Consider the following 16,226-nt stretch of genomic DNA (forward strand, 5'->3'; position numbering starts at 1 on the left):
ACATGCATTTTAACATTAGACATTAAATTTTGCTGTTAAATCCACTTTTGTATTATATATAATTATTAAATTGTTTTACAGTCCATACACAGTATTTACTTCAATTACATCACAATTAACTGTAAATAAATTACTGGTAAAAAGAGTAATCCCTTACTTTTCTTTTTCAAGGAAAAAGTTATTAAATTACAGTAACTAATTATTTAGTAACTAGTTACACCCAACACTGATTGCTAAAAATATACCCATGCTTCTTATGACTGGTTTTGTGGTCCAGGGTCACATATAGGTCACATATATTAGTTAAAACTTGCATCTCACTGATATGTGGACTTATTCAAAAGATTTAGTTAGCTTGTAACAAGGTTTTTAAACCTAATGAACACATATTTTATTTATGTTTACTAAATCCTATATGTTTTAATACATATTTCCGGTCTTAATGATTCAAATAATGAAATCATTTTTCAATAATGTGCAAAATTATGGAAATTTGCTGACTAAAATGATTGAGTAAACTGACAAAATAAGCCAGTGTGGAAAAATCAATGTGTAACCTGCTGAATATCTAACATGAAAATGTTGAAACTCACCCCGGTCACATATCGTGGTCTGAACTGTACCGTCCCAAAGAGGCCGAGGATCACTGTAATGATGTGGATGAAGTTTGTGAGTATTGGAGCCCACTGATATCCGAGGAAATCAAATATCTGTCGTTCCAAGATGCTGATCTAAAGATGAAACACAAAGAAAAGGATATAGCTTTTCAATCCGAAGGAAGAAATGACAACACAACACTGGCATACACGAAAAATAAAATATGATTTCTCGCTATCACTGGGGCAGTAGCCTTAAAAAAGGTCCTAATATGCACCATTTAGGTACAGATATGTTTACATTTGCTATCAATATATACCTATCAATATATACCAAATGACCTTTCAAGGACTTTCCAGATCCAATACCCTCAAATTCAAGAACTAAATGGGGGGGGGGGGACACATTTCAAGTGAGAGCAAGTTTACACCGTGTTACCTTTTAAGATACATTGTTAAGGTTCCCTTTTGAGGGAACTCGCGCTGCGTCACTTCAGTGACACTTTAGGGATGCCTCCAAGTGCGTCTGAATGTATATCAAATTTAACCAATAGTGAGGCTTGAAAAAGACAGGGTGACGCAAGAACCAGGAAGTATATTGATATCTAAAATATTGCCAAAGACGGCGTTACAGGGACGCAGGAAGTATGGCAAGGGAGATGCAGCGTCTCGTTCCCTTCTCAGGGAACAACAGTTACATACGTAACCCCAGACGTTTTCATATGTGAAATTTTTATGATATTATCCTACACTACACAGGGAAAAATATGGATTTTTTCCCCCAGAAAACTGCTTGGATAAAATAGATTCAAGCACTTTCAATGACCTGTATCTATGTATGTATATTTTCAAAAACTTCCCAATGCCTTGAATTTTTCCCCCAATTCACAAACTTTAGCTAGGGACCATTTTATTCAACAATGTATGAGCATTTATTTGCATAAGGCTTGTATAAAGTTAATCTTCATTTCTTGCCTATACAAACACTTTATTGTTTCACCCTATGAAAACATTAAGGATGTTATTTTAAAGGCAGGGTGAGACGGCGGTCTGTCAGGATGCATGTAAAGTTGCACACATCTAGCGGGCAGCCAGAGGAAAACCCCTGTCATACAGGCGATTAATTAGAGGCGTTGGGCTCTCTGGTGTCGAACAAGAGATGACTTGGAAATTAAAGCTGGCAAGTCCGGCCTCGCAGCTCTGCGTGCTCCAGCCACAAACAGTGATTGGACATGACACTCGTGTCAATACCACAAGCCATGGTACTTTTAAAGCAGAGCAAGATGGGGGGGCACCATTTTATCCCCATAGGAGCTACAAACTGTCAGCCTCATGAAGCTAATGCTAATGGCATCCGTACTTCCAGCTGTATTCACCAGCATTTAACAACCTCAACCCTCAAGGTCTTTCCTGGAAATGAAACAAAAACAGGCGGCGGTTGAATCAATCGTTTTGCCCTGTGATATAAAAGAGGCTAGCCAAGTAGTTGGTGATGCATTGTGTTAGCAGCGTATAGGTCATGGGTTTGAATCCCAAGAAACACATACTGTATACGGCACGGCTGTAATGTATACCGTGAATGGACTGTAAATCACTTCGGATAAAAGCATCTGCCAAATGCATAAATGTAAAGTGCACGAAGGTTAAAACCAAGCGCTGAGCACATGAACGTTATCGAGACCTCAAAAGCGTCATTTAACAAGCATCTACTCAAGGGAACATCAATAGATGCTTCAGAGGATTCAATAAGAGGCATGAATATCAAATGGCTTGAGATGCAGGCTGAGATTGCTATATTCACAGTTCGGCTGAGAAAACAATGCCAGGTAATAACCTCGGTGTTATTGATGGGTCATGCTGGAAATTTATTATCACCAGACAATGCTTCAGAGTCTATTAATCTGTGGCTCATGTCCAGTTCTGCCCAGCGATGACCAGCTTGTGACCCTTAACCAACATATCTCCCCAAGGGGCGGGCCTTCTTTTGTCTGGGCGTTTTGTTTGAGTTTATGTCAGCATACATCTGGCGAGCATGTTTGCTTTAAACACTAATGCACTTTATAATATGGGAATGTCTTTATGAAACATTTCTCTGTCTTATTTATTATTTTTAATTAATTAAAGGGATAGTTCACTGCAAAAATGACTTATCTAACTTAGTATTTTTGTCTTGTTTTCAGTAAAAATATCTAAAAATTCTTAAATTAAGATGTATTTTCTTGATGAGCAAAATGACATAGAAAAATAAGTCTAGTTTTTAGACAAAAAATATAAACTTTAAGTAAATTAGTGCTTAAAACAAGCAAAAAAATCTGCCAATGGAATTTTTTTTTCTTGAAACAAGTTAACTTTTTCATAAACACTTAATTCACTTAATTCTTATTCCATTGGCAGATTGTTTTGCTTGTTTTAAGCACAAATTTGCTTAAATTTTATATTTTTTTGTCTAAAAACTAGACTTATTTTCCTAGGTCATTTTACTCATCAAGAAAATACATCTTAATTTAAGAATTTTTAGGTATTTTATTGAAAAAAAGTCATTTTTGCAGTGTTCACCCGGAAATAAAAATTCTGTCATTATTTACTCACACTGTACACTGCAAAACATGATTTTCAAGAAAAAATGTTCTTAGTATTTTTGTCTTGTTTTAAAAAAAATATCTAAAAATTCTTAAATTAAGATGCTTAAATTAAGTCTAGGTTTTAGACCAAAAATATGAAATTTAAGTGATTTTGTGCATAAAACAAGCAAAATTTTTTTTGTTGAATTTAGTGTTTAAGAAAATTTTCAAATTTTTTTGCTTACCCTATTGGCAGATTTTTTGCTTGTTTTATGCACAAAATCACTTAAATTTGATATTTTTCGTCTAGAAACTAGACTTATTTTCTTGGGTCGTTTTGCTCATCAAGAAAAAGCATCTAAATTTAAGAATTTTTAGATATTTTTACTTAAAACAAGACAAAAATACTAATAATTTTTTTTCTTGATTTTTTTTTGCAGTGTATGAGTTTCTTTATTTTGTTAAACACCAAATAAGATACTTTGATAAGTACACAGTTGACGTTTCCCATTCACGTCCAAAGTATTTGTTAGGCGTGTAACCATCAGTGTTGGGGGTAACGCATTAAAAGTAACGTGCATTATGTAGTAATATTACTTTTCTAAAGTACCAAGTAAAGTAACTCTTTACTTTTTAAATGTACACATTAATATTTCAGTTATGCAAGTTACTTTTTTAGTTTAACTTATTTGATATACTGAATACTGTACGTATGTTTCGATACCATGTGTACCGAATGCAGTATCATAACCTAACAGTTGAATCTGTCTAATATTTACCCAACCATGGGTTAAAACAACCCAATTTTTTTATTAGTATGGTGTCAGTTGAAAAACAAAATTGTGCTTTGTGACGAGTCGCTGGAACACGTGTGCTTGATACACGCAAGAAATATTGTGTTGGTTTAACCCACGGTTGTGTAAATATTATACACAACCAACTGCTAGGTTACCAATAATAAACCTGTGCTGTGTTGTTTTAACCCAAATGCTGGGCTAAATCCAGGTTTAGGTTACAACCCAACAGTTGGTTCTGTCAGAAACATTTGGTTATACCAACTCAACGTACAAAACAAGCATTTGTACCCACTGTTGCAGGGTCTAATATGATCTGCACATTTGCAAGCTTAATATAGTCAATTAGACTGCAGTTTAAATTCACATAGCTGTCGTTCATACGCACATTAACAGTTTAAATGTACTCTTTAAATACCTCGAAACCCCTGCTTGTGTGTCATAGTTTAATTACACATTCAATTCTGCGGTCTCTTGGTTATTTTTGCCGTCTCATCTCTGCAGAGCGTCATTAAAATCACTAACGGTAGCAGCAGATGGAATTGAATTACCGACGGACAATGGAGGCAGGCCAAGATGCGGAGCGGCACGGGAGCTTCCTTCATTAGTCTGAGCTCATTCTGTACTTAATGCTCTGTAGTGGAAACGCTGGGAACGCTACAACCCGTCTGAATGCGCCGTGAAGCTCTCTATTCAACCTGCCCCAGCTGATTGATTAGCTTTTGTCTTCCTGATTAAAGGCGGCTCGTGTCCCCTCGCGCCGCTAGACTTATATAAATGGGGAACGGGTGTCGAGAAACCGAGATTGAGGGAGCGAGAGAGACGGGCTAAGCAGCCAAGAGGGAAAGCAAAAGGTTTAGAGAATGAGATTTGGCTTCGCCAACGGGAGAATAAAGTTTAATCTCAATCAGCGACTGAAAAGGAGATAGTGTGTGTGTGTTCGTGTGCCACAGCGGCCAATCCCTAATGGATGTTTCTCCTGCCAAGTAATAATCATAAGAAGACATTATGTGCACATAAGAAAGGGAAAATATCATTAGGAGAAACGTTTGCATGGACCTCAGCATCTATTTAGTGATGGGTTTTGCTTTGCGTGCCGTTAGCCTGCATTGTCAATTTACCACGGTTAAGGGTTGTTGTGAAACCAAGTTAAAAACCTTTTTAATCACGGTAAAATAGTTCATGTGAATAATGATATTTTTATAATAATGAACACTGCTTCTGATATGTAACATGGTAGATGGCAATAAACAATCATAAATAGGCTATAGTAAGGCTAATGAACTAACTGTTTACCATTTTAATGGCCAAAAGCAATGTTCTTGTAGCTGGTGAAGCATGTGGGCTAACGATGCTAAGGTCATAGGTTCAATTCCAATTAAAGGCTAAAATCATTTGCATTGGACCACAGCATCTGCCTTAGTAAAGAAATGTGACCCTGCATGTGAAAACCAAGCTAAAGTGTTTTGTTTTTAAAATGATCCTACATAATGTAAAAAATATTCTGTGAAAATATAACCTTGATCTCTGTAGTATTGATTGAAATAAAAATAATAAGATTGAAATCAATGATAAAAATCAAACTTTAGATTATGAGACAGGGTCAGAAAAATAAATGGTAGTAACTTGCGGCATTAATATAGAATTCAATAACGATTTGTGTAAATTGTCCATTTTAGCATGGCTCTCATTTAATGAGATTGTAGAGCAATGGGTCTTGTAATATGACGGTTTAATATAGTAGTAATGTTTGGTTATGTTTTTATGGCTGAAGTGTTTCTCTGAAATAACTAAATATCTGTACCGCCCGCTCGCTGTCCAAGATTTCAGCGTTTGGTCGATTCTTTTGAGGCACTTTGTTGTTTATAACTATTCTAATTAAATCTCTATCCGCTGTTCGGCCCATTAATGGATTTTTCTCTCATATTTATGGATCTAATTACTCGTGTATAAAGAAATTTGGTAAATATGTCACTTTGAGCCCAGCTGCCCCGCAAAGCTATTTACATTACAGTTCATAAAAGGGGGGCCCAGGGGCCACATTAATGATGATCCAGGGCCCCAGCCTCATACAAGAGCCAGCAGCCTTTCTATTAAAACCCTTAAGCCTATGTGGACATGCATGTTAATGGTAGGGTGTCTGATCTCCTCTGTTGCTTTGGGAATTCTGTCAATAAGCCCAGGTGTCCACAATAGCCCAATAGAGGAGAACTGTGGATAAGAGTTTTAATAGTGTTGTCAACACAGTATCTTTCACAGAATAGCATAATGTAGAATAATTAGGAGTATTTGCATTTTCCAAAGCGCTTGCATGCAGTGCAGGTTGGGTTGTGTTTTGTGGTATATGGGTTCCCTTTAACCCCCCGCTCTTGCGGTTTATTAGCTAAATTCAGTGGTGGCTGATTTTTCCGCAAGGCTTGAGTCGGATCAATCCTTCTTCTTCTTCTTATGTGCTTGTAACTGCTTCATGACTGAGCTAACAGTGCTTTAGGGAATAGTGTGTCTTCCCGAGCTTTTGATAATAAAGGTATTATGGATCGGGGAAGGGTGTGGCAATATCAGCCTAGAGATAGCTTGTGTTTATCTGTCCACGCTGTTTTTGTTGGCTAAAGGTTCTTGGTCAGGCTGTATGGTTCTATAAAGAACCTTCCAGAGAACCTAAATAATGGCAGTTGAAAAATTTCTGTAGAAATGACAGCTCAACATGATCTCACAAAGTTCAGTGGTATAGTCATTGTAACGGATCTCCGCATTTTTCCGTGGCCGTACCACAGACTTTCTTTTCCGCGTCATTGTCACGGATTGGTTACTCTGCTATTTCCTATTTTCAAACCATTGTCGCTTCGATTTAGGGTTAGATTTGGTTTTTGTGTATGTCACTTTAAGTGTTGGTTTATACTATTTTTCGAATTTATGTTTTAATATTGTCAGATTTTTAAACCATTGTCGCCTGGCGTTAGGGTAAGAGTTGGGTTAGGGTAGGGTAGGGATGTCATTTTATGTAAATCTAACCGTAAACCGAAGTGACAATAGTAAGAAAATAGGACAAAACAGTTGAGTAACCAATCCGTGACAATGACATGGAAAGGAAAGTCTGTGGTACGGCCACAGAAAAATGCAGATATCTGTGACAATGACACGGAGAAATAAGCAAAATATTCTGTGACTATAGATGGATTTCAGTCATGTGACCTTTTTACGTCATGCCGCCATCTTGAGGACCTACCGAGTACCAGTAGGCTATTGACAAGCATTGGCTACCTTGCTACGATTTACGGATTTCTTATCTTTTACTGTCTATGATTATTACGGATACAGTAAATGGCTATGAAAGACAACATGTCGCACCTCGACTGTCATGAAAAGAAACGCTACTTTAAATAAAAAAATATCTTGGTTAGGGTGTGATGCCTACCCATTCCCTGATGTGTTCTTCCAGCCGCTGTCCGCTGCTACCGAACTACCACTATTTTACAACATAAGAAGGCGCGACACAACATGAAACTTTGCTCGAAGTATCACCTGGATCTCTACACATGAACGCGAGCACTGAGAACATTGTTTGTGTACACGGAGTTTACTAAAAATTAAGGTTTTGTACAACTGACTTGGGCTGTTATGATGTCCGCTCGTCATCTCTGCCAGACGTAAATAATCGATTTCTGAATTTCATATGAGGCTCCTATTTCAACTAGAAGGTAAATATTGTTTTTCACTTGCGACAAAACAACGAATTATCCGTGCATTTTTATGGAACTATGCTTTAGGAGCTATCCATCTTTACTCTCCTCCCTCCTTTCATTGCATTCGCAGATCGATACATCTTGACTGGGAAGATGGCGGCGAGCGGAAGCCAAATCAGCCAAAGTCAGTTGTTCAAAACCTTCTTTTTAGTTAACTCTGTGTTCACAAACAATGTTCTCAATGCTCGAGTTCACGTGTAGAGACACGAGCAAATTATCATGTTGTGTCGAGCCTTCTTAGTGTTGTAAAAATAGCGATTTTAATGCTCACAACATATTGAAGGCATAGCTTCTAGTTCTTTTGCGACCACTTTAGGTCCTCAAAATGGCGGAAGACAAGTGAGTGACGTCAGCTGATATTCATGTATACCACAGAACTTTGTGAGATCAACTTATTATTATTATTTTAACTTAAATGTTTAAATAAAAAATACTTTGTGAAATATTTAAATTATAAAAACGTACCAATTTTAAGTTGATCTAACTTTCCCCCTTTAAAAGTAACCCAGTAATTACTTTCTTTTTTTTTCTTAATTTAGTTGAATTCTTAACATTCAGAACAAACCATTATCTGAATAAACTATTATGTGAATAAACCATTATGTAAATAAACTATTCTGAAACACTTTTAAAAATGATTTAAATGCCAACTGAATAAATAATTGAAAGCAATCAAGGAGATACAAGCACACATATCATTGAAAACTAAAAACAAGAAATGACTCCATCAAGGACCCCTGTTGTTCCTCTTTGTGCAGTGGACATTGGGTATGCTCATGTCCAAACATTGGAGTGGGTGAACTAATAAAGCATGTGCAAAATCATGATCATATCAAAGCTGACAAACATATGAACCATGAGTCATTGATCATAAAAAGGCATATAAAACATTAGAATGGAACATTGTGTGGAAGAAGGGAAAGCAAGAAAGAAAGAAAGAAAGAAAGTAACCGAGAAAAAAGAATATAAGAATATAAGGATATAAACCAACTAGAGCAAATTTGGAAATGAAGAATTTAAAGCAACACCAAGTAGTTTTTCAATCTTCATAATATATTTCCAAGACCCTTGTGATGGTACATTGACTTACAATAGGTTGAATGACACGTATGCCATAGCCTGATGGGTCTGTATCGCTTTTACTGGCACTACGGAACTTCGGGGTGCGGGTAGTAACCTGAGCACAAAAAGAACTACAATTTCGGACATGAGAGCCTAACTAGCATTTGTTTGTGCTGTCACGCGGGTGTGTTGTTATCATGGCCGCTGAAGCAGCAAAAAACCCCAAGAAGGCAAAGGTTTTGTCTGAGAAGTGTAGGAAGAGAGTGACAAAATTAAAGTCGAGGATATGAGGATAAACATTGGTACAGCGTTTGCTCGCTGACGTGAGCTAAAGGAGGCGGAGGGCTGCCCGACCAATGCTTACTCAGCCGTCATGCTGTTAGACTAGTAAGTATTGAAGTAATTTGTTGTCTGCCTGACTATGTTACGGAAGCTATCTGGTCCTCCATTTCTCTTCATGAATCAAGTAATGCTAGTAGAGGAGCAAATCATTATTATTATCATTATTATAAGCCTATGTCTAAATCGCGTGTACAAGTTTGGTAGGGTCTACATCCTTGCAAGTAAATAATACATTATTAAACTGACAAATTAATCTTTAGGCTAACTAGCCTGTTGACTGCAGGCTGATAATCATGTTTGTTTATTTATTTTTCTGGTGAAAGTGTCTTGCCTCAGGCTATAATGCAATCGATTTTTTTCAACTGCAGATTCATTTATGGTAGCTTGTTATTATAATATTGACGATATATGGCTATTTCCTACCACACAAACATTGATTTACAACACGAAAATTGAATTGGCATATCCATTCTGTAAAACAGTAGACAATCGGCTACTATAATAACGCTGGCTTGTAAACGTGAGCTACGTGATCTTTTTGCGTTTGAAAAAAAATTAAACCCATGGAAATTATATTGCATATAGTGTGTATTGTATATTGTATAATGATGCCATATAATTTAACATATAATATGCTGAAATATATGCAGAGTTCGTGGGTTTCGCACGTGTATCCCCTGGTGTAACCATGACAGATTTTACGACAGTATTAGAAGACAATACTGTTTCCCAACTGTATAGGGGGACCCCGCGAGCTAGACTTACATGGTATTGTTTTAACATTTTCCACAATGACATGACACTTTGGGATTATTTGGTTTCTTGAGCGAAAACACACATGAACTTAAATAAGAAGAGTTGAACTCAATATGGTTTAATGGTTTACAAAACTATTCAATAGATGTGCATCGAATATTCAGCCACCGAAAATTTTCGTCCAAAAATGGCCCAAAAGAGCATTTTTTATCACCGGAACAATACGGCCGAAATGTTGTGATGACTCAAACAGAAACCGCGACCTGCACATGCTTCTCTGAAGCAACATGTATGCGGTGTGGACGTATCTCTGTGCACGCGCACATTTAAGTGCCCTCTTTTATGTAAACATAAAATCTTTGTGTTATTGACAGGGCACATACAAAAAAATTATTGCCACAGTATTCTTTTTCTAATGAAGAAAAAGACAGTGGCATCCATCATATATAATAAAAAATATTTTCACAGGTCTTTTCCAAAGAGAATAAATGTAAAATTAAAGTGGACATATGTTCATTTAAGTGAACATGAGAACTGGTTTGATGACGTGGAAATTAAAAATCTTTTTAAATGGTATAACATTAAAGGTAAAGTGTGTGACTTTTTTATTCTAAAATACGCTTTCCTCTCCCAACTGTACTGTATTTTCAGAGTCATAAGAAAGCGACATTTGCTCTAGCACTGGCATACTGTAGGTTTGCAGAGAGATGGCAATGGCAGATATTATTACAAACTTCACCTTTAAAAAGCTTCATTTAAAACAATAAACACACAAAGCTTTCCACTTAAAGGGCACCTACTGTATTATGCATCATTAGTCATGTTGTTTTGATTCTCTTGTTAATGTGACGTCACACTGATAAAGCCCCACCCACAGCCACTGATTGACTAGTTAATTTTACCCAAAAGCTTTTCTAAATGTACTTGTTAATACGTTGTAGCACCAATGCAGACTGTCTCAGACTGTATTCACAGGAATCAGATTTATTTTTAACTGAAAGCCCTCACTATCTGTTGATAGGGGCTGAGGTGCAGTAACTCATTTGCATTTAAGGTACACACATGAAAACAGCTTTTGCTCCCATCCAAATATTTTGAGCTGAAACTTCACAGACTCATTCTAGGCACATCTGAGACTTTTACAGTATAACATCTTGTAATAATGGGCATAATATGTGCGCTTTCAAGACATAAAGCAGAGCAGACATATTCAAATATGTTTTACAAAATATGAGATGAACCTAACAATTATATTCTTATTCATACTACGCAAACACACATACACACACTAGCTTAGAATGGTCGGCTTATAATGAAAATAAAGTCCTGAATTCAAGAGCTTTGCTATTTGTACTCTGGCCTGAGAGACAAATCCACAGTGTGGGCTCACCGAAAGCCTGTCAAGCAATGTAATGAATGCCAACATTTATTCTCATCCAGTAAGAGGTTACCAAAAATGCATGAGGTTATTTACATTATATAGAACTGTCAGAACGATTTCATGGCAGCGTTCATTACCTCACTGAATGCTTTCTGCTCAGACTAATCTCAGCATTTTACACTGAATGACGCATGTTGGACATTTGAAAAGTGCTTGTGTTGTTTGTCATACATTATGTTGATGACTTTCAATGTCAGCCTCAGCATGTAATATAGTCCATGATACTGCTGTCAGACTGTATCTATGCTTCAAAAATGCAGTTTCACAAAGAACCCTTTCATATTTCTGGCTTCTTGATCTTTGACCACGACAAAAATATTGGAGCTGCAACATGATCTCATGAGAATACGTGTGCATTTTTACGTTTCAGTGTGGTTGTACCATACGTACATTTACTTGAGTTTAAAACACACTGAAACATATAATATTGATGTTTTGACAGGACTAATACGTACATTATTTACATATTTACAGCTTTACAAATATAAAAATTTGTAAGTTATTCCTATTCATAAATATTAAAATCGCAGGGATTGGCGTTTCTTACTCATATTGATGACATGTTTTCAGTCATATTTTCTGACTTATTTATTTAAGACAGTTTAACCATTTACCTAATGAAACGCTTACGATATTCAAAGAATTTCACAATATTGAACATTTTAAAACGTAAACGTTTTGAACATTTAAAAATTAATAACATTTCTGTATTTATTTTGCTGTAATTCACATCTTTAAAATTCATACAATTGCAAGGAACAGATCCAAATTCAGCCCTTTATCCAGCGATCTTGATCTGAGTTCTCATCAGCAACCGTAAAGTCAAATTGCGCGTTCATTATAGGCTAATATACATTTGAATTCAAATATTGCGCCTCAAGAAGCTTTACGACACATTGCTTTACGGCAGTGATATCAAAAGCTCATTAGCTCTTTGCGTCCCACGTGACATATTTGCGTCATTTCCGTTTCCGTTGTTGTACGTTTCAAATTAAAAAAATGCGCCGTGACAGAGGAAAGCCGGATCAACGTTCTCTAGGATTAATAACTTTAATACTTCTATTTACTTTACTTCATATACTCCAGAGAGGATCTTGGCTGCAGCACATTGTCATTTTAACTACTTTTGGTACTGATTTTAATATTCGCAATAAATAAGTTGTTACTGTTTTTGTAACAGTAACGCTAAATTATGTTAATGAACTGTTTTGCGTAGGACTGTAGTGGCTTAAAATATCTTTTAAATGCTATATAAACATATCTGTCCGTTACGTTGCATAATATAAAAAGATTATGTATTTAAACAATTTGTATAAAAAGGGTTTGGGTTTAAGGTAAGGTTTGGGGTATGGTGGTAACATATCGCTAAAATGGTTAAAGGGAAATTATACAGCAATCTTTATGGAATGAAAGATACGTTAATGTTTTACGTTTTTTAGCTGTAAAAACGTAATAATGCTACGTTTAAATAGTGTAAATACGTCTTCATTGCACGTTTTATTATCTATTTAATCTTACAAAAAATATATGTTTTTTTTGTTTTTGAAAGTTACGTGTAAATACTCATATTAACAGTGTGACCAGGCTGTGAAATAACAAGATCGAGCACTTCTATTACTATGAATCAGTGGCAAGGCTACATAGGGGCCAGATTGACGCTGACCCACCCAGTCAGAAAAGACACAAAACAAAATCCAAAGAAATCATGCATAAATGATTATAATCTCTTTTTATAATAATCGCTCAAATAGGCATCATTCAGAAATAAATAAATATTCATATAGAAAGTTTATCATTTGCATGTTTTCAGTGGCAGCCGGTGACTTCTTTTTTTGAGGGCGCTCGATGCAAAATTCGTCACAACATGCATGTAGCCCATCATGTGTGTGGTTCGTAATTTCAAAATATGTGTTCTGCGCGTCGAGCGAATTTGTCAAAATAAGTTTATTATAAAAGAGACGCTCGTGTTTGCCAGACACTCTCATAATCTCATGCGTAATCAGTGTTTACTGTTGCGTGTATTTTGTGAACATGAGCGTCTCTTTTATCATAAACGGTTTTGATGCCTGTGCAGCAGGCACTTATTTTGACAAAACATGTGATGCACATGATTCACATGACGCAACAAACACATATTTTGAAAACACAAGCAACACACATGGCACTCCGAGTCCGAACACATATTTTAAATCACGAGCCGCCACTGCTTTTTTTCATAAAAAAGTAAATATTTATAGAAAGTTTAACATTTGCATGTGTTTCTAAACCTTGCTAATGTTAACATTCAAACCATTTTAAACAATTTGAGAGCAATATGTTAAAATGAGATGTTTTCTGTGCGCACAGATAATGCCGCATACGCATACAGGTACTTAACTGGACACATTTATAAATGTGCAGCAGATGCCAATACCTATTTTGCACACTATAGTAAAGATAGTATGCAAAATAGGATTCAGCCATTGACTACTTTTTAAGTATTGAAGCTGAATTTAATTTATCTTACCCATTTAATTCATTTTAGCCTCATTTATACAATCCATTGAAGATGAGCTTTTGTTTGCCACCTAGAGATTGTCAAGGAACCAAGTGGAGAGCATTAATTTGGTTAGTATGGATGGCTCAGGGGGAGGGAGTAGAGAGCGTCTGAATAAAATTCATCAAGATACAGCCCAGTGCTAATGATTATAATCTATTTTAATATTCTTTTGCATTTAAATGCGGCTGGCGAAAGAGGGCCGAAAAGATGATCGAGACTGATCTGGGAACAGAACCAGCTGAGAACTCAAATGTCAACGGAGTGGAGTGTAAGATGCCAGCATGTGGAGAAAGCAAACTGTGATAGCTGCCACAACAGCTTTATTGATAAATATGTAAAATATGAATCAGTCAGGATACAGTAAGAACTCTAGAGATGGATGAAAATTCATTTTAAATGTCAAATATCCTCCAGGACTTCAGCAAGAACATTGAAACTATATTAAAAATACCCATTTTGACATATAAATGCTGAAACATGAATGACGAAAAAGAGATTGAATGGATATATTAATAATATTTTTCATCATGTACTCATCCACATGTCATTCTAAACTTATATGACATTCATGCTTTTGAAGACCATAAGAGGAGTTGTCAACATAATATCAACTTATACTTGTTTATGTATTATACAATGCTAAGCTTTTGGCAAATGAATAGTTAACAGGAACAATACATTCATTCTGATGTAGTTCTGAGTTTACTTTCTTTAAAAAAAATAAGATCTTTATTTGTTTTTTGATACAGTAAAATAAAATAAAATAAAAACGACATAACAGCACTAAAGTAAGTAGTTAAAGGGGACATATCATAAAAATCAGACTTTCCCCTGTTTAAGTGCTATAGTTGGGTCCGCAGTGCTTCTGTCAACCTAGAAAATGTGAAAAAGATCAACCCAGTAACTTAGCTTTGGTAAACCATTTTCTGCAAGCATGTGAAAAAATTGTTCATTGAGATTTGTCTCCCCCTGTGATGTCAGAAGAGGATAATACCGGCCCTTGATCTGCACTATCCAACCACGACACTAGTGCAGAGATCAGATAATTTGCATTTAAAAGGACACACCCAAAATTGCAAATTTTTTGCTCACACCTACAAAGTGCCAATTTTAACATGCTATAATAAATGATCTATATGGTATTTTAGCTAAAACTTCACATACGTACTCTGGAGACACCAAAGATTTATTTGACATCTTAAAAAAGTCTTGTGAAATGTGACCCAGCACCACAAAACCAGTCATATTTTTTTAAATTGAGATTCATGCATAGTCTGAAAAATAATAAATAAGCTTTCCATTGATGTTTGGTTTGTTAGGCATATTTGGCAGAGTAACTATTTGAAAATCTGGAATCTGAGGTTGGAAAAAATCTAAATATTGAGAAAATCACCTTTAAAGTTGTCAATATAAAGTCCTTAGAAGTCCACATATTACTAATTATAAATATATGTTTGATATATTTACGGTAGGAAATTAACAAAATATCTCTAAAAGTAAATGTGATCTGGACCTACTTTTGATAGACCCGCCCCACACATACGCAACCCAGGCAACGATTTCGGTTAGTAGACACGCACCTTACTGCTGATTGGCTAGTAGTGTGTTTTGGTACTCGGTCCGACTCCCTTTTCCAAAGTGTTTTTCAAACAATGTGCACCCCGCCTTTATTTAAACATTATCTTTACAAAATTTCCTAAGCATTTTTACATAAAAAAATCGATGAATTTGAACCTATGTATATTGTTGGCTATTGCCACAAATATACCCGTGCAACTTATGACTGGTTTTGTGGTCCAGGGTCAAATATGTCTTGCTATGTTTATATATAGCAAGACCACTTTTATGGTGCTTTTCTGCTGCTTTCAAAAATAATTTGGGTGAACATCCATTCATTAGTTTATTTTTGTGCTACATGAAAGAAATAAGTCATGTAAGTTTGTCAACGAGTAAGAAATTAATGACTGAATTTCTCATTTTTTGGATATAATTTAGAAATTAATGACAAATTTTTGGGTGAGCTATTTGTCTAAATAATGTGCCCATGTGGTAGTGACCTTCATAGCCACAAGGTAAAAAAGTACATAAATCCTTTGATCATTTCTCTTGCTCTTCAGTTGGCTGACCTTAAACTGTTGTCTTTATTTTCAGGCTTCATAATTACCGGATGCTTTATTTATTTCATTTCTCAGTGGGTGAGTTTGGGAATGTGCCACTTTCCATTGATGTGAATCCATCAGGGAACTGTTGGTAAATAACAGTCCTCAAGGTGCAGTAACTGGCAGGTTTTTATGAACATTATATTATATAAGTATAGAGTATGTGGCAGTAGTTTTAAAATAATTATGGGGCAGAGAGTTGGGCCTGTAATTCGAAAGTTTTCGATTTGAGT

General features: G+C 35.8%; 1 protein-coding gene across 1 annotated transcript in view; it reads right to left on the reverse strand.

Moving 5' to 3' along the window:
* The window catches only part of nkain2 (sodium/potassium transporting ATPase interacting 2), a 203,796-nt gene that overhangs the window by 122,241 nt on the left and 65,329 nt on the right, over positions 1–16,226 (reverse strand). The window contains exon 2 of the mRNA XM_065256221.2: positions 594–731. Coding sequence (XP_065112293.1) covers positions 594–731 — 138 coding nt within the window. The remainder of the gene's footprint in view (positions 1–593; positions 732–16,226) is intronic.

Source organism: Paramisgurnus dabryanus, chromosome 12 (genome assembly GCF_030506205.2).
Source record: "Paramisgurnus dabryanus chromosome 12, PD_genome_1.1, whole genome shotgun sequence".
NCBI lineage: Eukaryota > Metazoa > Chordata > Actinopteri > Cypriniformes > Cobitidae > Paramisgurnus > Paramisgurnus dabryanus.